General features: G+C 36.2%; 3 protein-coding genes across 22 annotated transcripts in view; 1 reads left to right on the top strand and 2 right to left on the bottom strand.

Annotated features, from left to right (window-relative positions):
* LOC306851100 (uncharacterized protein) overlaps positions 1–14149 on the bottom strand; it is a 32035-nt gene extending 17886 nt beyond the window's left edge. For 3 of the 19 annotated variants that reach the window (XM_079387181.1, XM_079387182.1, XM_079387173.1), the window contains exons 1-9: positions 11915–12295; positions 10507–10730; positions 10125–10276; positions 8117–9764; positions 6675–6822; positions 4916–6573; positions 4342–4633; positions 1493–1650; positions 958–1185 (exon numbers count right to left, since the gene is read on the bottom strand). In XM_079387181.1, the coding sequence (XP_079243307.1) occupies positions 958–1185; positions 1493–1650; positions 4342–4535 (580 nt within the window). In that variant the 5' untranslated portion in view covers positions 4536–4633; positions 4916–6573; positions 6675–6822; ... (2 more) ...; positions 10507–10730; positions 11915–12295. The other 16 variants (XM_079387187.1, XM_079387179.1, XM_079387176.1 and 13 more) reach the window with 16 other exon arrangements.
* A 75-nt stretch (positions 14150–14224) lies between these two features.
* LOC306851103 (uncharacterized protein) lies at positions 14225–16387 on the top strand. 2 transcript variants are annotated; one of them, XM_079387194.1, is made up of 4 exons: positions 14225–14286; positions 14411–14480; positions 14570–14660; positions 15329–16387. In XM_079387194.1, the coding sequence occupies exons 2-4, from the start codon at positions 14432–14434 to the stop codon at positions 16119–16121; spliced, it is 933 nt and encodes a 310-aa protein (XP_079243320.1). In that variant the 5' UTR covers positions 14225–14286; positions 14411–14431; the 3' UTR covers positions 16122–16387. The 2 variants fall into 2 exon arrangements, with proteins under 2 accessions (XP_079243320.1, XP_079243321.1); XM_079387195.1 differs by lacking the exon at positions 14225–14286 and adding an exon at positions 14299–14315.
* LOC306851102 (zona pellucida-like domain-containing protein 1) lies at positions 16319–21516 on the bottom strand (the record flags this gene model as incomplete). Its single annotated transcript, XM_079387193.1, has 10 exons — positions 16319–17495; positions 19154–19183; positions 19315–19423; positions 19497–19668; positions 19777–19860; positions 19954–20051; positions 20137–20209; positions 20291–20481; positions 21114–21340; positions 21423–21516. The coding sequence occupies 10 exons, from the start codon at positions 21514–21516 to the stop codon at positions 17338–17340; spliced, it is 1236 nt and encodes a 411-aa protein (XP_079243319.1). The 3' UTR covers positions 16319–17337.
* Positions 21517–21743: the final 227 nt, after the last annotated feature.

Here is a 21743-nt window from a genome sequence, read left to right on the forward strand (position 1 = left end):
TTGGTATTCGTCACCACTGTGATCATAAACTAAAAAAGTATTGAAATAACAAAAGATCTTACATAGTTTCAACGAGATCCTATATTATGCTTTTTCACTTTTTGAATTTTAGTCAGTGTGTATGTTTAGGCATAAAACGATCTACAAAGTTACAAATCTCAAAGTCCACTCCAAAGGGAGATATTTAGTTTAAAAAAAATCCCTTTTCAAGAACTATTCATCGGATATGTTGCCTTTTCTATATAAACACTGGTTGCTCCACTGTTTTCATGTGGGTGTGTAGAGCTGCATACACTATTCTTCTTAAATACGCCGGTATTGCCGCCGTTCATATACTTTTCATGATGGCCAACATTTCGGTCCCACGTGCAATACAGTTCCCAGTCACTGGACTGGTTGATAATGTAAAACTCCTTCAAGTTTGCTTGTGCGCAATCGTTTTTAACTTGTCTTAACTGTCCTGCAGATGACAACTGAGATCCCATAGTGTGACATGATGTTCGTACAGTCTGACAAGTACAATCCTAAAGGACTTTTAAAAAAATCGCAGTGTGAGCCCGGCTTAAGCTGTTTGCCAATCACAACGCACTGGGACAGCTAACCAATCACAACACATTTTGTTTTTCGGTAGGCGGGCCTTCAAACCCGGAACTAATCGAGCCGTTTAGTAAATCGAGCCATAATGTAAATTACGTGAAAAATAATGCGATTTTCGAACCACCAAGCATGAGAGCTTGTTCTAGTACACCCCCAAAACAAATTCAAGACTTTGTAAAAAAAAAGCATAATAGGACCCCTTTAAATGACCCTTTTCTTAGCCCCGCCCCCTTGGTTACTGACTGTTGCTGACTCATTTGCTATAATCAACATTAAGCCACATTAAGTCAATTGAGCTTACCTTGCACTGAACCTAGAATATTCATTTAGATGTACTAACTAGCATATTGAGTGACTCACCCACACAAGCATCGCCTGAAAGGACAAGGGTGGAGGAAGCAGGATCAAAACCCACGTTTCCAGCCACAGGTAGTAGATTGCCAGTCTGAGGGTGCAGGAAGAAGTCCGGGGGCACTGGCATACTGTGTCCACTGGCCAGTAACATATGGGCAGTAGAGTTGGGTTGAATTAGACCTGTGAGGTGGTCTACATGAACAGCATCACAAGCTCTAACAGCTCCATCAGGAGCTGCGGAGGGGAAAAGAGTGAAATCTTTCTGTGTTTCCGCAGACTTTAATCAATCAGTCATGCCACAGATATGCCAAGTTTAGCCTGAGAGGCTATTTGTCAGGATTTGACCAGCAAAACTTGGGCAATGTTGTAAAATACCTCCACCCAGTGGTACAGCAAGACTTTTCAAGTCAGTTATGGCTATTTTCTATTATATTCCACTAGGGGACATGATTGCACAGTCACTGACTGTAAACAGCATTAGGTCTGAATTAAAGTGTTAATATCTGTAAACGACTCAGGCATATTATTTAAAAGGTCTCACCGATGACATCTTCCCTACTTAGGAGTGATCCAGTAGCAGGGCATAATAGCTGCGCTCCAGTGCCCTCTTTGAGCACAACCCAGGCCCCCAGCCTCTGGCTCTCCACTGGTACCATCTCAGTCATCTCTTCAGACAGCACAGCTACTCGCTCCAGAACACTGCAATGCACAACATATACAGTGGCTTATGAATCGTAGATTAACATAACATTTAAATAACAATGATAATGAAACAATTTATATACTTTAAAGATCGTTTTTTAAGGGGAAATAATGTATAATGGGTTTACTATGGTATTTTGATAAAAACTAAGGTTAGGGAATGTCAACACATTGGGATGAGTGGAGTGTTTGGACTTTTTTTGCATGTGATTTGTGCAAATAGAGGGATGTACTGGCTACTGAGGAAGGTGAAGGGCAAAGGCTGGGTAGATCCAGAGGCATTAAGTCAGGCAGACACTGGTTTTACTGTGGCCTGGCTGTGTCGTGCCCTTCCTGGGTGTCAAGGACACTGTGGTGATTATCTCTGATGTTTATGTTATCTGATGTACCTCATGAGTTCAGTACTGACTTCGACAGTCATGTCTAGTCTAGTTTCCCCCTCCTCTTTTTCCACAATGAAACCTACTTTCTTTTAACTCTCTTCATATTATGCTAATGTGTAAATCTTACTGCAGCCGTGCAGAGATATTGGATTTAAACAGCACATCCTAAACAAACAGATCCAGTTTCATCACAGCAGCCACTAGACAGTCAATCCTAAAGATCGGATGTGAAAATAAATCACAATTGTGTGCACTCTGAACAAAGCTTTAAGCTACTCACTTCCTTTGTGATTATGGATCTGGAAATGCGATAAGAGGGCTGGGATGAAGATGATACTAAGAGATTCTTGTTTTTTCTACCAATAATTACAACACAGTCATTGAGAACCTTGAAAATTTTGACATTCAGAACCATTTTGAGAACAAAGTTGCATTTACACACTTAGCTATCTAAATGAAGAATCACAATAAAATTCTACTTCTACTGCTTTTAGTTAACACTAACACAAATTACAACAGGTTAATTTTACCCCTTTGAGGGGTCCTGCCTGGATGTGTACATTTAAAAAATATGACAATAATAAAAATAAAAGAATCCATCCTATGTGAATATGGACAGATCGACAACTTAATTTTAAAACTGTAAAAATCTGTAAAAAATGTACTTGTAAAAATCACAGTGATCTGCAGGCCAGTGATAGACAGTGATAGAAAACAAACAAAAAAAGCACCACCATTCAAATATTTGGGGTTGGTAAGATTTTTAAATGTTTTTGAATGAAATCTCTCAACATGTACATTTATTTGATTAAAAAGTATAGTAAAATTTCATTTAAATTTCTATTTGAATTTATTTATTTTAAAATGTAATTTCTTTCAGTGATGGCAAAGCTGAGTTTTCAGCATCATTACTCCAGTCTTCATTGTCACATGGTCCTTCAGAAATCATTCTATTAAGCTAATTTGATGCTCAATAAACATGGCGTATTATCATCAATGCAGAAAACAAAGTTTTTGCTGCTTAATATTTGTGTGGAAATAAGATAATCTTTTCATGATTCTTAGATGAATAGAGTACAAAAGAACAGCATTTATTTGATTAATAATAATAATAATAATAATTCATTACATTTATATAGCGCTTTTCTGCTTTTTCTAAGCACTCAAAGCACTCTACATTGTGAGGGGTGGTGTCTCCTCGTCCACCACCAGTGTGCAGCATCCACCTGGATGATGCGACGGCAGCCATAGTGCGCCAGAACGCCCACCACACACCAGATTACTGGGGGAGAGGAGACAGAGTGATGAAGCCAATCAGCGTAAGGGGATGATTAGGAGGCCATGATGGTCAGACACCAATGGGGAAATTTGGCCAGGATGCCGAGGTCACACCTCTACTCTTTTCGATAGACATCCTGGGATTTTTAATGACCACAGAGAGTCAGGACCTCGGTTTAACGTCTCATCCGAAAGACATTTGACATATGAACCTTATGATCACTTTTGATCAAATATATATATATATATATATATATATATATATATATATATATATATATATATATTGTATATTGCCTTTAAAGTTACTTTTTTGTTATATCCATTCAATTCATTTTTTCTGGCAAAATAATGCCATGTCTTTGGGGGCTTTTTTAATTATAATATATGTGAACCTGGACCACAAAACCAGTCATAAGGGTCAGTTTTTCAAAACTGAGATTCATACAGCTGAATAAATAAGCTTTCCATTGATGTATGTTTGTTATGATATGACAATATTTGGCCGAGATACTAGATATTTGAAAATCTGGAATCTGAGGGTGCAAAAAAATTTTTGAAATATTGAGAAAATCTCCTTTAAATTTGTCCAAATGAATTTCTTAGCAATGCATATTACTAATCAAAAAATGTGTTTTAATACATTTACAGTAGGAAATTTACCAAATATATTAATGGAACATGATATTTTCTTAATATCCAAATGATTTTTGGCATAAAAGTAAAATCGATAATTTTGACCCATACAATGTATTTTTGGCTATTGCTAAAAATATACCCCAGCGATTTAAGACTGGTTTTGTGGTCCAGGGTCACATATGTGATTAAGTATGATTAATCAAAAATTTTATTAATTATTCAAGATATAATATGATTAATTTGATAATATTGACAGCATTAATGTAGTTATGAACCACTTTTTTGTGGTTGAGAATTGTTCTTTAAGTGTGTCACCAAGTTTCGAATGCACACATACACATGAACAAGCAAGCAGAGATAAAACAGATACATATCTGCCTCTCCATACTGTTGCTTGATGTGTTTATTCCAGAGCGAGGTCTGACCCTCAGCCAGCAGTCTCAGAAGCCTCACGCTCTCTCTCAGTCGTACTCTGAAGGTTTTCTGCATGGCCTGCTGTGCTCTCATCTCCACCCGCAGGATCTGCAGCTGGCTGTCCAATAGCTGTGTCAGCTGATTGCCCAGTGCTCGCCGTCGCACCATCTCATGCTCCACCTGCCTTCGGTTTTCCCTCCAAACATCCTCCAGCCAGGGTGGAGCTCTCTCAGCTTCCCCAGCACCCCCTGATAGAGCTGCTTCACCTGCACGTTTCCATCAATGAAACAAGTTAACAAAAGGAACGCTATACTTACAACTCATTTTACAAGTTAATCCACACACTTCGCCCCAGGGAAGTAACAATTCACTGCTGTATCCCACACAGTATCATAGTGAACAGTGACATAAGAGAGACTGTTAATTACAACCGAGCATCTCAGTGATGCTATTAAATATGGGCAAATATGTTTGAACTTTACGAGAGGGATATTTGAAGCTCAGAGGGGGCGGGAAATAGACTGTTGTTCACAGTCTATGAGTCTCACCTCTCCTCTGAGGTGCCCGAGACGTATTGTGACAGAGACGCTGTGCTTGAGTAGGATGTCGTAGAAGGTGCTGGAACTGAAGGCTTCGAGATCCACTTGCTCTTCGTAGTCCCAGAATTCATTTGACACCAGAGCCACCGCTGCGGGCACTGTGAGCACAGTCTGTGGGAATTCTAGCTCTGGACAGAGTCAACACAATACCATAGCACAGCCAAATGTGTCACGCCCAATATTTCTCCTGACAATCACTGCAATGAAAGCGAAGAGTAATGCTGTCTAGGACTATAAGTGTTTGTCAAACAGAGATGTGGTCCTGCCAAAACTAGGAGGGATATCCTAAAAACTTGAACCACATGAGGATAAAATAGGTCAGTTTTGCTACAGCCATCATGAATGTAGCCTGATATCATGGTTATCTTAAGAAGACAAGGAATCTTGGCAATGGATGCTACATGGAGAAAATAAAGAAAAGAGCTTTTGAGTGTAATTGCTTTCTCTTTTATTGTGAAGTGTAATTTGATACTGTTAAAAAATGGATGTGATGCCTGAAATCATTCATTTTTAAGCATCTACAGTACAGTACAGTACATATTACAATAATAATATATCAAAAAAGGAATGTATCTAATATCCAACAGTCCGAAAAACAGAAAATACTTTATTTTAATATTTTATTTATATTTTACATTATAAATAATGTTTGTTTTTTAATAATATATGAAATATGTTACTTCCTGCCCCCAATAGTATGTTTGTACTTGGTGGAAAAGGGAAAACTTATAATAATAATGAAAATAACAATAAAATAATAATAATGAAACAATTATTATTTATTTATTTATTTTATAAATCATTCCAAATCTAATGTTTAGACATTTTACAATAAGGTTCTAAATTACTGATCAAATTTTGGGTCAAAAAAATGATTACATTGTTAATATAAGGTAACACAATGTTACAAAATGTTTATATTGTTACAAAAATCTATTTAAAATAAATGCTGTCCTTTTGAACTATCACAGTTAGGTTTTTAATATTGATAATAATAAGCAATATTTATTCAGCAGCAAATCAGCATATTAGAATTATTTCTGAAGGACCATGTGACTGGAGTAATGGCTGATGAAATTGTAATAGCATTTGATATATTACAGTTTTTATTACAGTTTTGATTATATAAATGCAATCAGTCGCATGTTTAGAAACGTAAACCACACTCTATCTATCTATCTATCTATCTATCTATCTATCTATCTATCTATCTATCTATCTATCTATCTATCTATCTGTCTGTCTGTCTGTCTGTCTGTCTGTCTGTCTGTCTGTCTGTCTGTCTGTCTGTCTGTCTGTCTGTCTGTCTGTCTATCTATCTATCGGATGAACCTGGGATGCACAGGGTCAGAGGTGATCTTGTAACTTAAGGTATAGGTATAATGGTGTAAGGTACTGTAGCAGCATATGTAGCCCCAGCTAGTACAAAAAAAAGGTTTGCTCATGTGTCTGTGATGTGTGACGTCAGTGGTTACCTCTCTGCACCGAATCCTCAGTCAACCCCACCTGCAGATTTCGATGTGTTTTTTTCACAGCCACCACCCTGGAGCCCTTTGATGAATAGTCGTACATGTTGTACCTAAGCTGCAGATCTCCCTGAACAGGATCTGTGAGAACACAGTGTTCAGTCACTTCAATAAGCCAAGCTTTTTTAACACTGAGGTTTTTGTTAAAGCCTCCCTTATAATTTAACAATATTGTGACGCACAAGCACAGGATTACCACAGCTCCAACTAAAGCCCACCGAATCCGATCATCAGCCAATCGGGGCGGAGCAGCAGTTGGCGCCTCTGTGCAATGCCCATGAAGGGTCCAGTGTCATAGCACTCTCCACCTGCAGGCACTACCCTCACATACTGAAGAGACCAAACAAGAGCATCAGTGAATATATGACATAGTGGCTGAATTTTATTACAACTCACAGATTTTAACTTTTGGTCACACTTTATTTTAAGGTCTAATTCTTGCTATTAATTAACTATCAACTATCAATTTAGCCTCAATAAACTCCTAATTACTGCTTAGTAAAGTAATTGTTAAGTTAAGGATTAGGATGTAGAATATGGTCATGCAGAATATGTGCTTTTTAAGTACTATAAAATAGCCAATATTCTAGCAATTAATATGTGAAAGTCTTGAAAACTATTTATTATGCCTTGATTTTTTACTTTTGCTACATTTCAGTTGCTTTTTATGATTTCCATTGTTTTGTTTTTTTCCTTAAATTGTCAGACCAAGACTTTCAATCTTTAAACAGGAACAATTGTTAAATATTTACAATTTTGATAAACTAAACAAGGTGAAATAAAAACAATAAACAATTTAAATATTTATTGTGTGAAAATGATTTATTAATAGATTTTCAGATAATAAGAATAGATAGTTTTTTTTAATTAGAATAAACTACAACCATGTCATTTTCACAATAACAAACACATTTGCCTGTAAAAGTTGATACGAGATGAAAATATAAGATGTGATGTGTGAGAAAAACTAAGAAATAATCATTTATCATTTAGAATATAGTATATAAAGAAAATACAATGTTTTTAAAAGAAAACAAGTATTACTTTTATTATGTAAGGATGCATTAATTGATGAAAATTGACAGTAAAGATATTTACAATGTTACAAAAGATTTCAAATAAATGCTGTTCTTTTGGGCTTTCTATTCATCGAAGAATCCTGAAAAATGTATCACAGTTTACACATAACCATTAAACAGCACAACTGTTTTTAACATTATAATCTCAAGAAATATTTCTTGAGAACCAAATCAGTTAATTAGATTGATTTCTGAAGGATCGTGTGACACTGAAGACTGGACTAATGGCTGGTGAAAATTCCGCTTTGAGTCACATGAATAAATTTCATTTTAAAACATATGAAAATAGAAGTTATTTTAAATTCTAATAAGTTTACTGTTTTTACTGTATTGTTTAAAGCTGTTATTTTGCCAAAGTATGAGTGTAAACATATATAATTGGGAAAAAAACCTCAAATTTACTTTTACATTTAAAATAATTGAATTTAGTTTTAAATATTTAAAATATGGGATTATAAATTTTATTTTTATTTAGACTAAATAGTAGAGAATTTGAAAAACATTTATAATGGTTATCTGCTGTAATGTGAAAATGGATCATATACCAGTTGCCTGTGCTGGTGGCTGCTGAGTTTGAAAGCGTACACCCCAGGCTCATAAAGACTTATGGAAAAAGGGAGTGGGCAGATCATGCCAGTTCTTGGTCCTGTGCCAATAATCTGAAGGGTCCCCAGTCAAATGCAGCATTAGTGTTGTACAAGCTGTCTCTGTGGAAAAAGCAGCATTCCCTCTGTGACAATCTGGGACAGTGAAAATGGATGGGCAGCAGATGAATCACATGTCAGCATGTACTTATACATCATACTGAGGACAGTGCTGTTGGGTCACGGTAAAAAGAAGAATGTCTCCTGGATGTAGACATGCTGTTGGGTTCAAGACTCCTCCAGGCCTCATATCGGATGTACCAAACGCTGATGATTTACTGGACCAATGAGAGTCCCAGGCTTCCTCTTTGTCTTTAATGTTTCCTAATAAAACGTATCTCATTAAACATGTCTAATACACTGGTTGCGTGTATAAATAAGACATGATGTATTAGATACCACGGTCTGTATCTGGGTCCAAAAAGGCTGTTGGTTTGCTGGCTGTGGGCCAGAATCAACCTCCTGACCTCCACAGGGACAGCATTAAGCAGACCAAAGAAGCCCACCTCTGCACAAGCTGCTGATAAACCGTGGTCACAAAACCCTCTGTACTTCCTACCCTTGTCTCTGGCCACTCACCCCCTGTTTGCACTGTGTACACAGGCCTGGAGAAGTTGAGATGAACATTGCATTCCAAGCTCCCACGGGAGTCCTAGTGTTTGAGGACGATCTCCAGCATGCTTCCAGACATGCTCACCTTTTAAGAAAACACAAGGGTAGTTTAATGACAAATAGGTCAGGGTGTTATCCTACCACTGTTTGTGCTAAGCGTGTGTAAACAGGGCTGTATTACACTCTCAATGTCCTGTGCAAGTCCCTCACATTGTGTACTTTGTTGTAAAGTTATCCAGTCATACTGTGTTTCCTTTCTTTTTTTGCAGTAAATCGTCCAATGGATTATGACACTAAAGGAATAAAAAACTCAAAAGATCAAGTCTTTGCTTGATGTTGAGGATCTGTACAGAGTCAACTGGGACACTATACTTACATTTCTATTACGTTGTTCATTATCATAAAAAATAAAATAAAAATGATATATATATATATTTTTTTAACATAATTTATTTCTTATGTTTATTGTTTAATTTTACTACTTTTTTCAAATTATGTTGATTTATGAAATTATATGATAAATTATTTTTCTGAATTGCATACTTGTTATGGATGTTACTTTTTGCACTAGTTTTTAAAAACTTTCCAGAATCTCTCTTTTCCATAGTGTAATATGTTTTTGTTTTGCTTTTGGATTTTTTTTTCAAAAGGCATTTGTCCCCCAGTATAGCATTGTTGTTATTTTTAAATTAAAACTAAAACTTAAAATATCAAAAACAATTCTCGGTAACTGAAATACAGCTGAAATATAATATAAATATTAGATGAAAAAAGCATCTACACTGTAAAACAAAAATAGTTATTTAAACTTAAAATAATTTGTTACCCCGCTGAGCCAGACACTCAACCCTGTCTGGCTCAGGCCTGGACACCCTCTGCAAGCACACAGTCCCAGGGAACCATCATAGCCTTTATACAGCTCAGGAGATAGACACACCTGGGGGGTAAAACAATTGACATATTGCTCAAAGAGAAAACTGCGTCACTGGGTCTTGAGTCACATATCACGTTCAGTGGTACACAAGTGGCCCCTATGTGTGTGATAAAAGTTCATGGAGGAAGGTGTTTTGCTTTAGAGGTCACTGATTTGCTCTAGAAAACACTAGTCAACCATTCAACACTATGAACATTGGTTGTCCTTCATGAGCAAAATAACCAAGTTGTCATGCACCATTCATAATATTTTGAATGGCAATGGCTGAATGGCGAGTATGTCATAATCACTGTGCAAACAGCATGACTGCAATACAGGTTTCTCAATATTACCTCGGTTTTCTCTGTCCTAGTGAACGCTCACCTGCTGAGAGCAATACTGTTTCCATTGCTTGTGGTCCAGACATTCTCCTTTCTGGTTACGTGCTCTTCCTTGCAGATCTCATAGACCTTCAACACACAGTCTTCACCTTTCTGTGTGTATCCCAAAGTACATGGACGCTGCCCGTCACTGGCCTACATTCAGGATTGGGAAGACGGCATCCGTTAGAGACAACAAATCTTGACTGATTTCCTTAGTGACTAGTAACTGATGAAAAGAGCATTCAGCAGTCAGTGAGAGTGGTAACTAGACTCCCACTAGGTTGAAACATGAGAGTATGTCTGAGAAGAGGTCTACAGATTGCTTCTCCACAATTAGCTACAAATGCATGGGAACTTATGTAAACGATGTAATCAGCTGTTACCTGAAAGACTTGACCCCCTTGCAAACCTGTACAGCTGTCCTGTCCAGACAGAGGCTGCTGTGACCAGGGTCCACAGGGCAGGCAATTGCTAAAGCTTTCTCTAGGTCCATAGTGATGTGGTGGGCAGCTGATGCAGTCGTTTATGGACGTGGCCCAAAAACTTGGTCCAAATGTTCCTCTGGGACATGGAACTGGACCCTCACCTCCCTCTGGGCAGTAAAAACCTTCAGAGTGTACAAAATTAGAAGATAATCTTTCTCAAACTCAATTTAATTCTTACAGGAATAGTTTACACAAAAATGAAAATGTGCTCACTCTCAGACCATCCAAAATTTAGATGAGTTTGTTTCTTCATCAGAACAGTTTTAGAGAAATTTAGCATCACATCGCTTGTTCACCAATGGATCCTCTGCAGTGAATGAGAGTTCAAACTTCTGACTAAAAACATAACAATAATCCAAAAGTTATCCACAACTCCAGTTCATCAATTAATGTCTTATGAATTAAAAAGCTGTGTGTTTGTCCATCATCTAATCATCAAACAAATCAAACAATTTTAATAAAGCGTATTAACTTTAAATCGTCAGAAGCATCGGTATTAATTATGACGTTATTAGTGATGAATAAAAACGCACAGCTTTTCACTTCACAAGAAGTTTGAAGAATTGATGGACTGCAGTCATATGGATTACTTGTGGACTACTGTGATGTTTTTATCAGTTGTTTGGACTCTCATACTGACGGCACCCATTCACTGCAGAGGATCCGTTGGTGAACAAGTGAGGTAATGCTAAATTTCTCCAAGTTTGTTTTAATGAAGAAACAAACTCATCCACATCTTGGATGTCCTGAAGGTGAGTAAATTGGAAGAAAATGATTATTTTTGGGTGAACCTATTCTTTAAGTATTTCTTGAAATACGTAATTTTTGGCAATGTGAAATTTTTTAAAATAAGCTCTTAAAACACACTTTTCACACTCTAACTAATTTGCTTGGTCTTCTAACAACATCTTCCACTGTAATTAAAATGTAATCAAAAAATAGCTGAATTCTTCTTGATTAGGCCAGTTTCTGTAACTAGCAATACATAAATTAATTTGAACTCTTTTTGAAATTATATCATTGCTTGCAATTAAATTAATCACAAGTGATCAAAATGATTATATCACTCTTTCTATTTTAACATTTTTATAATGCATTTTCAGAGTTTAACAGAACAAGGGTAAAATATTATTATTATTTTATTATTAAAACACATAAGAGTAGCCAACATACATGATCAAGGCAAGGTAAAGAGCTGAAGTCAGTTGTCTTGTTCACACTGCAATAAATATTAACTCCTGGGACTTTAATAAACACCCACTTAATGCAATTTCACATCCTCATGTCCCAGAAAAATTCAAGTTACCTGGTTTGCAAGAAGATCTTTCAGGAAGTCTTAGAGTTACGTTTGATCCAACAACTGTGCTCAGTCTTGGGGAAAAGAACCAGCAAAGTAGGGTAGGCCAGCAGAGGCAAACCCTGAATGAGCACATCATGTCAGTTTACTATCCAGAGAAAGCTCGAAGGCATACAGGAAGCTCTCTCCCTGCCATGCTGAACGATTCATGAACAGTCTAGAGATAAAGTATCACACATGCCAATAGGTAGAAAGATGCAACCTGATGCTGCCAGTTCAGATTACAGGCCACAGTGAAACTGATTAATGTATTTGGCTGTGCTTTAAATGTCTTTCAGCACATCTGAAAAACATTAAATCAGTCACAAGTTGCAGTCTTATGAAAAAAAGTCCTACCAGAAATGTTCTACTAGTGTGCACTTTCTCAAATGCTTTGGCAGTAGAAGAGAACATTCCAGGCACTCTGTATTCAAACAAGCAATGGGACGCTGAAACAACAAACCTTGTTTTTCACATCCCTTGGCTTCATTTGTTTGATGCGCACACAGTAGGTGAGAAGGCCATGGTCAGCCTAGTAAACCGATTGCGATATCTGGGTTAAAGTTGAATCTGCAGGATCCACAGCCCTATACAAATTTAAACAAGCTCGAAATGAACACAAAATTGTTACAATCTTTGAACTGTGCAAAGAAATCCTACATAGCATTGACAATGTAAACTGGTCATAAAAATTGAAGTGAAAAAACAATATGAATCTATTCGGTTAAACACTATATGCTAACCACACATATGATGACATAATTATTTTGTAATGTGCTTCAAAATCAGTGAACTTGGACCCTGAATTACTTTAGCAGAGTGTGTGTGTGGACTATGACCTAATGGTAACTTCAATTATGTAATATATTTTGACATTTCACACACTTTTAGCCCTACGTAAGAATTAACTCAATGAGGTAACTTTAGTGTTGCAGTTGTAAAATGGTAATATGATAAAAACATAATGATAAAATAAAAAGAATAAAACCACATGATTATATAGTTAACTGATACCCATTTCCACAAAACAACCTGTTGCACAATTTGTTATCGTAAGTTTAACTCAATATCGTGTTTCCAAACATGGAGAGTTAGCCTGCGATCCCTTCCTGGAGAACAACTGAAGAGTTCAGATGCAAAAGCATTTTTCTCAGGCTTCTATGTTTATGTTCATTTATTTCACTTTAATGGTAATGAAAATAATCTATTCATTGCCACATTTCAGCCTGATAGAAACGGTCATTTTAGATTATTTCAAATGGCACTTACTGGCTTTTGCATCTGGACTCTTTAACTGTGTCGTTATTTAAAGATCTAACTCTCCAATGACGCAAGCGCCTCTGTGTCTAAAGTCTGCATAAAGACTGTTTAGTTTTTGGGTTAGTGATAAGATATAACTTCACAGCCAACATTTTTTTTTAGATAAGGAATATAACTATAGTGATACACTAATAATATTTGGAAATATAAGGAAAAGGTAAAAGTTCACCATAGTTGCACGATGGCATAACATCTCTGGCTAAATCATGTTATTGCCCAGACAGCCATGGTACAAAATGAATGGAGCAAATTACAATGACGTAGTGCTTTAGATTTGCACAACACATTACTCAATACACAAAACAGAATGTTTGGTAACTAAAACTATGGCATTTTTATGGCAAAATTCCCTTGTTCTTGCCTAATGCTCACTTATACAGCTGCCAGAAAGTGGGTCTAAACTGGAATAATCAAATGTTCAAAGCAAGCTGTTTTGTATATCACTAACTACGACCCTGTAGACTCAAAGCAAACCAAAAAGGACCCATTCAGTAAAGTACAAACAAACAGCACCTTTGTTTGTGGAGCCAGAGATAATGCAGCAAGCACAGGCCTGGAGGGTTCATTCTCTGCGACTTATTTCTGTGTCATTGCTGTGGGTCTCTTATGACTGATAAAAGTAAGCCAAATTTCATGCAGTTAAGTTCACAGCCAACATAAGTCCTGGGACAGAGCATCCACATTTGAAATGAAAAGTATTCAAACCTGTTCAAGTAAGAGTTGACCAAACACCTCCGGTTAGTAGTAAACATATCCCAATAGCATTGACCTTGCCTGACTTGGAATTGCGTCAATAATGTCCTTGATGTGACATCATTGAATACTCTGAATTTGTGTTGTTGGAAGAGAGCAGATTTGAAGAGGCCAGTCGGCAAAATACCTTTAGGTTCCGAGGGCCTATCGTTATCAAACTGACCCTCCACGTGGTACGTGTTGACACAGATGAAGAGCAGGACAACCTCTGATAAGGGACTGCTTTAAATGTGAACCCCGAGAACAAATTCTCATTTTCTCATCAACAGGTAAGAGAATAGAATAATTAATTGATGAGGTGAAAATTGTCCTCTTTCAAAATATTGTCAGTCAATAACATTAAAATGAATGGATCTAAATACTTAAATCTTCTTTCTGTTTTTTTTTTTCTAGAATAACCTTCAGTAAATAAATATGAATCTGCAGCTTGTTACACTGGCTTTGGTCTTTGCTACCACAACAGGTTTGTTTCCTCTTCAAGTTCATTTCCTCTAATATGGGGATTATGATTATTATTTTACACTGATCTAATGCAACCATCCTTCCTTTCAGCATTTCCACTCAATGAGATCAGTCGAGAAGCATGGAGTTTGCAGAGAGACAATCAGGCTACTGACAAGAAAATGTTTGCCAAAGATTCAAAGTAAGTTCACTCTCATAGTGTTGATTAACAGGCACAATAACTTGATGCTCATTTATTTTATTTTGATTTATTAAAAATAAAATTCATACATGCCATGTCTTGAATACATCCTTTTTGTGATGAGCATGTTTAATTTCTAAATGTCAAGGTGATACAGCTGTTGAAGAAAAATGCCTCATTAAAAATAATTAAATTCTTGAATGGAAAACCTTATTATGTAGTTTGGAATAATATTTTATTATTATTTCTTAGGGTAAAAAAATATTTTAACAAAACCGCTTATTAATATTTAAAAACTTTTGTCATGTCATGTAGTGCAACCCACAAAAAATTAAGATATTTATGAATTAATAATTAATATTTATTTAAAAAATACTTTTCAACTTGAAAAATACATTGAAATTTTTAAAATTAGGTGTACACTCAAACGTTTTCATGTTGTATGGAAAATGTTATTTCTTTTTTACTTGATGGTCATACCACATTTAAATTGAAACTTTTCTTGAAAAATTTTAAAAGTTTCTTAAACCATATAAACTAGCAAGAAAACAAAAAAGTACATTTTGAATAACTTGGCAAAAACTAGCCTTATCTTTTCTTTAACATGGACATTCTAGTCCACATTCTAGTCTTTGTCCAAATCAATGACCCCTGATCCTGTTTTGCAGTGGTGTGTGGAAGAACCATGTGGTGAGCAGTGACCTTTACTCCCAAGACACTCACAACCCCATGGCAGCTGAACTGAGAAGAAAGCTGAGTATGGAGTCTGAGCGCCTGAGGGCTCGTCTAAAGCAGGAGCTTGCTGAGCTGAGGGAGAGACTATCTCCTTACCCCAGCCACCCAGAACACACCATGACCAATATCAAGGAGTTCCTGACCCCCTTCACTAAGCAGCTCCAGACGGCTCTCCAGTCCAACACTCAGGAACTCTGTGAGAAACTCAATCTGAACCTCCAGGACCTGAACCCAGAGGAAGCCACACTCTACCAGGAAGCAGTGCAGAGGATCACGCTAGCTCTGGATGAAAGCCACCAGAAAAGGACAGCAGCCTTTGAGGACTTTAAAACAAAAGTATTTGAGGCTGTAGAGGAGGAACGAGACAGCAGCAGAAAGGAGCTTTGGGAGGAAGTCACTGCCAGGCTGGGACAGGAAGTGTGTACCTTCAGTTTAGAGGTACAAGGGAAGGTGGCGGCACTCAAGATAGCTTTGGCAGGCCATCTTGCCTCGGTACAGCCTCCAAGGGATGTGATGACTTCAAAAGTGGATCAGTTCTGCCAGAATTCCTCAGCTCAGAATCAACAGTTTATTTCTAACTTAGACCAACAGATGACCACTCTACAAGAAAACCAGAGCCATGGTGAGTCAGCTGGTTTCCATCAGACAAACATAGAGTCCATACAGGAGGATTTCTCAACCAGACTCACAGCCTTATTACAAGATATCGTACACACTCTAAACTAAACAACACACCAACATTCCAATCAGAAATGCAAATGTAACGTACTGTAATAATAGCTTTTATGTTCGGATTGTACATTGTGACCTGTAACTTTTGTAGAACAATATTGTTGTTTGTACAGTTTTCAGAAAGAACCTTATGTAAAGTTCAGTGAAATACATTGAAGTAAAAGACAGAACAGAAAAGCTTTCTTTCTTTTACTGAATATATTTTGTGTAATGTGTGGATATGTTTCAGAAACATGTAAATAAAAAAAGTTCAATTTGTACATATTTGAAATGAATTTATGTTGTCCATCGATTACTGCCTCAACTACAGTATATGAATAAAAGTTATTTCTAAATAAATCACATCTAAACAATTGTGATATATTAGAGTAGGAAGCAGCACGTCATTGGCTAATACAGGGGTTTTCAAACTGGGGTCCGTAGAAAATTTGAAAAATTATACACAAAGAAAACTATGCCCTAAACTACTTTAAACTAAAAAAGAAAACTTTTTAAAATTATATTTTAGGGCTGTCAAAGTTAACTTGTTTATCAAATGCAGTCATTTTTAACACAAAATATATTTAAAAAAAAGCTCATTACAAATAAATCTTAATTGAATTAAAAACATTATTTTTATACTACATTCAAATTCGTCAGTAGAAAACTTTCCAGATATTATTTGAAAAATGACTTTGCTTATGATACAGTCCAACTAACAGCCAATTATTTACTTTAGAAAACAACATCATCTTTATAATATCAAACTTAATATTTCTCACACAATATAAATGGTTCTTTATACATGATAAAATATAGCTGCCTTTATATTTCAAGAAGAGGGTCTTTCGATCAAGTTCCTGGCATCAAAAGGTTTGAAAACCCCTGAGCTAATATGTAGAAGAAGCAATGTGTAATCAAAATATTACAAAAGGATTTCATCCACAGTTTGTTCCTCTCAATACTTCAGCTGTGCCTACAAACCTCTTATAATTCAGCTAACATACATCTAAAACATATCAAACAATGTCAATAGCAGTACATGAGAGAATTAAGCATCTGAGTTTTCTTCCAAGTGCACTGTCTAAATAGATTAAAATATGCTAAATAGGCATTATGCAAAGCAGTTCTTTGCTGGTTTGTGCAGATGCTGTGATGTGATCAGACGTCTTAGCGGCATATCAAATTAAGCTTCATTCAATGCAAAACAGATGGTGAGTTGATGGATCTCTTAGTGGAAAGCCCGAGGCAGAGCACCAGCCCAGCAAAACCTCTTCAGCACAAACCATCCAGCCATAACCAGCAACACAGCACCGCCGGTGGCAAAAATGACCCCCACCACCACTCCAGCCACGTTCATATTGTCCCTGTTTAATGGCTGGCTGCCTCCTGATTCACAAGACAAACAAACAGTCGCTGTCAACATATGGCACTGTGCTGTTAGTGCTGAAGTATTTTCATCTGAATTTCAGTTACATCAAAGTGCAATATGTTTAAATATATGTTTAAATTAAATATATTTAATTCTTTTAAACACTTTTCTATTACTTTTTAATAATTATTTCACATTTCACTGTCAAATAATTATTAAAAAGTAATAGAAACGTGTTTAAAAGAATTAAATTAAATTATTCATTATGTTTTTCATTTTACTATTTAGCATGTATGCAGCTTTTATGACCTATTATTTTTAAATAAAATGCTATATAATGCTACTTTTTATAATACTAGTTTTGATCATATTTAAAGGGGTCATCGGATGCAAAATTCTCTTTACAAGTTGTTTGAACATAAATATGTGTTGGAAGAGTGTGTACACATCCATCCTATAATGATAAATATCCATCCAGTGTTTTTTTTTTTTTTTTTAAATCCCCTTTCTCAAATTAGGCTGTTTCTGAGAGTCCTGTCAGAATGACGTAGTTCAGCACAGGCTGCTCCCACGATAGTTGATTGACAAGGCCGTCTTAGACCCGCCCTGAGAGAGCTAAGAGCTGTCCGCCATTGTGTCGACTTCGGTACAGGGGAAGACAAGATGTCTCCGATTAAGCGATTGAGGTGCTTTGTTGTTGGATGTAATAATGAATATAGCAGTCGTCATTTACTCCCGACATCTGAGCCGCTGAAGACGCAGAGGATTAACATTACTTTTGTTTTGAAGTGAATGCGCCGATCCCCAATCTGCCTAAATGTGTCTATGTTCGCACGAATCATTCGTGATCCAGTCTCACCAACAGAAGAAGTGAGTATAAGGGTTTTTTATTAATCTTTGCAAATCGCCTTTCCTAGTAATGTGCTAGTTAGCCAGTTTCGCAGCTGGAGTTTACAGTCTGCTCTTCACTCCACGGAAGAGAGGGGCGGGGTCAGCGGAGCTCATTAGCATTTAAAGCAACATGGACTAGAATGGCTTACAGAAAACAGAGCTGATTTTGACAGGGTAAAAAATGTGTTTTTTTACACTACCATTGAGAAATTTTAACCAAAGTATAGACTTTTAATTAATACCCTAAAGAATCAAATCAACTTGTGGAAAATGGGCATCCGATGACCCCTTTAAAAACCTTTTTATACTTTATATATTTTTCATAATTATAATATATTTTTATACATTACATTTTTAAATTTTGTATTTTAAAAATAGATTTTTTTACATTTTACTATTTTTGTAATTGTTATGTCTGCAGGTTTATGACCTTGTTAATTGAATTGTTTTCCTAATTTTCAAACACAATTTAAAAGTAACTATGCAAAAGGTGATTAATATTGTATACCAATGGTTTAAAATATATTTATACATTTTCTAAAATTTATTTTTTAAATTTGACTATATTAACCATTAGTGTGCATGCAACTTTTATGACCTTATTAATGTTTAATTTTGTATTTTCTAACAGAATTTAAAATTACCTATGAAAATTCATTAATAAAATCGCATGTATGCAGCTTTAAAGACCATATTAATTTTTAAAAATTTGGTATTCTAACACCATTTCAAATGAACTAGGCAATATTTGGATTGAAGTGAAGTTTCAAAAAGAATTTCATACCAGAGGCCAATGCAGAGGGAACATCATTCTCTACAGGATCAAAAAGAGAGAGTAGTAAGGCATCTCAAATTCGCTCTCATTTGGAATTCAGTATGTTTGACAATAAGCTGGGTCTCAGACTGGTCTCATTCTGGATTCATGTGTGTATGTGACTGACTTACTCAGGGCTGCAGTGTACAGAGGACCCACAGACACTGTGGCAGAATCTTTAGCTGGCGATCCGTAAGGTTCTAGGGCCCTTCGCCTTCGTGTTCTGGTAGAGCTGCAAGACTGTACGAGTAAAATAAGTAAAATGATAATTGGACAATCAATCCATTCTATTAAAACAGAAAAAGACTCATACATCAAGAAGTTCTTGGCACTTGTTCGGTTCACAGAGTCGCAGTATGCAGTGCAGGTATATAGTAGACATTTCTTGATTACGGTGCTCCACAAAGCGGAAGGCTTCAAATGAAAATCTGGAAAACTTGGAGCGGCCATTATAAAGCACCGTTGTCCGGTTCTCTACTACGCATCTGTGATGAAACAATAGAGAAACATTGACGTACTAGCACACACACATCAACAACTAAGAGTCAAATTTAGTGATATGAGCAATAAATTCTTAATAAGAAGTAACTCACCCTGTGAAAAAGCTATGCTGTCTGTTTTTGGTGTGATTATACGATGATGAGGTTGCAAAACAGTGGTCCAGCAAAAGATGAAAACTGAAAAAGGCAGAAAAGTTGTATTTCATTTCACAATAAAACCCTTAAGAAACATGCCATTCACTGTCCAAGAGAAAACTGCAGTGTTCTTACTTTCCAGTGAGATTGGCAGCTTTTACTTCAACATAGACTTTACTGCGCAGCTCTAATCCAGTAGGCGGAACCACCAATGGGCTATTAAAATCTGTGTTCTAAAACAGAAATAATCAAAAATATCTTTAAAATGGTACATATTTTCAATTCAGAGTGAACAATTTAAGACAAATCCCCACTTACATTGAAGACTCCCATGCTGAGAGTGTCAATGAAAGTACCATCGTTGTCTCTAGTGGCCACTGACACTGATGACCTGCATGAAGAATATTAACCAAGTCAGGCCTTTTGCTGTCATACTGCCATTGAAGTATGCTGTGAATGTCTGAATACTCACGCTACAATCTGAGTGTTGTTGATGAGATATTCCAGCGGGTAACGGCAAGAGAAGTGGTAGAAGAGGTCTGTGGAGTAACTGATGACGCCCTCTGAGGAGCTGGGCGTATCAATGTATCCTGTGATAATGACGGACTGAATGCTGGAGAACATGCTGAATGGACCAGAGGAGCTGGGCACCTCATCCACAATCTAAAAATGTCCAAATTGAAATTCAATAAAGTGCTGTACAAAAATGCAATACATATAAAACCATTTTTACATTTTTAAAATACATTTTTCTTTGATTATTTACTACATTTTACTGTTTTAAAAAAAATATGTATATACTTTAAGATATTTTAAAACATTTTTGTATTAATAAAAAAATATATACTTTATATACTTTGTGTAATTATTATTTTTTTATGTTTTTTATAATTAGTACTTAAACGATTTTTTATGAACTTATTCATTTTTGTATTTTCTAATAGCATTTAAAATGATCTAGAAAATTTGATTAAAATGGTATACAAATAGTTAAAAATGCACATATATTTTAAACATTTCCAGACAAGCTATACTTTTGTTTTACTATTTTTTATAATTATATGCATGCAACTTTTATGGCCTTATTTTTTTACACCATTTAAAATTAACTAGGCAAAAGGATAAAAATGTTTTGGTTATTTTACAATTTTTTTTTTTTAGCATTTTAATAACCTTAGTCGTTTTTATTTTGTTTTAAAATAAATTGCCACACCACAACTGTGATTTATAAAAACAAAAAAAAGTTTTCCAGCTCTTGAAGATTGATGAGACATAAACATATTTTTTCTTCCCACCTGCAGAGACTGTCTACATGGGTTCTCCTGGCTGTGGTTGACTGGCAGATGGTAGCGGATGACAGGTGGGTTGACAGTGGTATCAATGGTCCCCTTGCACTGGGCATTATTGCGCTCCCCGTTCAGGGCCAGGCCATTGGGGTCAAAGCCTGCCCACTCAGCAGTGCACAGGTTTACCTCCAGAGTGATCATGTTGGTGCCACAGTCTACCACCAGATCATTATTGTCTAGCCAAAAAGAGAGGAGTTAGTGTTGAGGAAATTGCAGAGAATGAAGGATTGTCTCACATCTGGAAGGTCAGAGACTCACCTGGAACCCTGTTAAACACTGTGGAGCAGTTAAAGGCCGAGTGAACCGGCTGCAGGACGAGAGCCAGTGCACAGAAGCAGAGCCACAGCATCATTCCTGCTACAGAGCAACCGCAGAACATGACATAAAATCACCTATTGAAAAGTCAAATCATCCAATATTACAACCTTAACTTCAGTTAATCATGATGAAAGCAATTACTTTGAATGTTTTGTGTTATTTTTGTTTTACATTTAAGAGAAAAAAAGCAGTAGAGATCAGTGTAAAGAAACAGTATACCATACCTGTTTAGCTCTCAGGCAAGGGAACGGACACTATTTG

The sequence above is a fragment of the Barbus barbus genome, assembly GCF_936440315.1.
Source record: "Barbus barbus genome assembly, chromosome: 31".
NCBI classification, from domain to species: Eukaryota; Metazoa; Chordata; class Actinopteri; order Cypriniformes; family Cyprinidae; genus Barbus; species Barbus barbus.

Coding starts and splice junctions, on each gene's coding strand:
- LOC306851103 (XM_079387194.1), top strand. CDS start 14,432: ATGAATCTGCAGCTTGTTACACTGGCTTTGGTCTTTGCTACCACAACA. Junction 14,481..14,569: donor GGTCTTTGCTACCACAACAG/GTTTGTTTCCTC, acceptor CCTTCCTTTCAG/CATTTCCACTCAATGAGATC. Junction 14,661..15,328: donor ATGTTTGCCAAAGATTCAAA/GTAAGTTCACTC, acceptor CCTGTTTTGCAG/TGGTGTGTGGAAGAACCATG.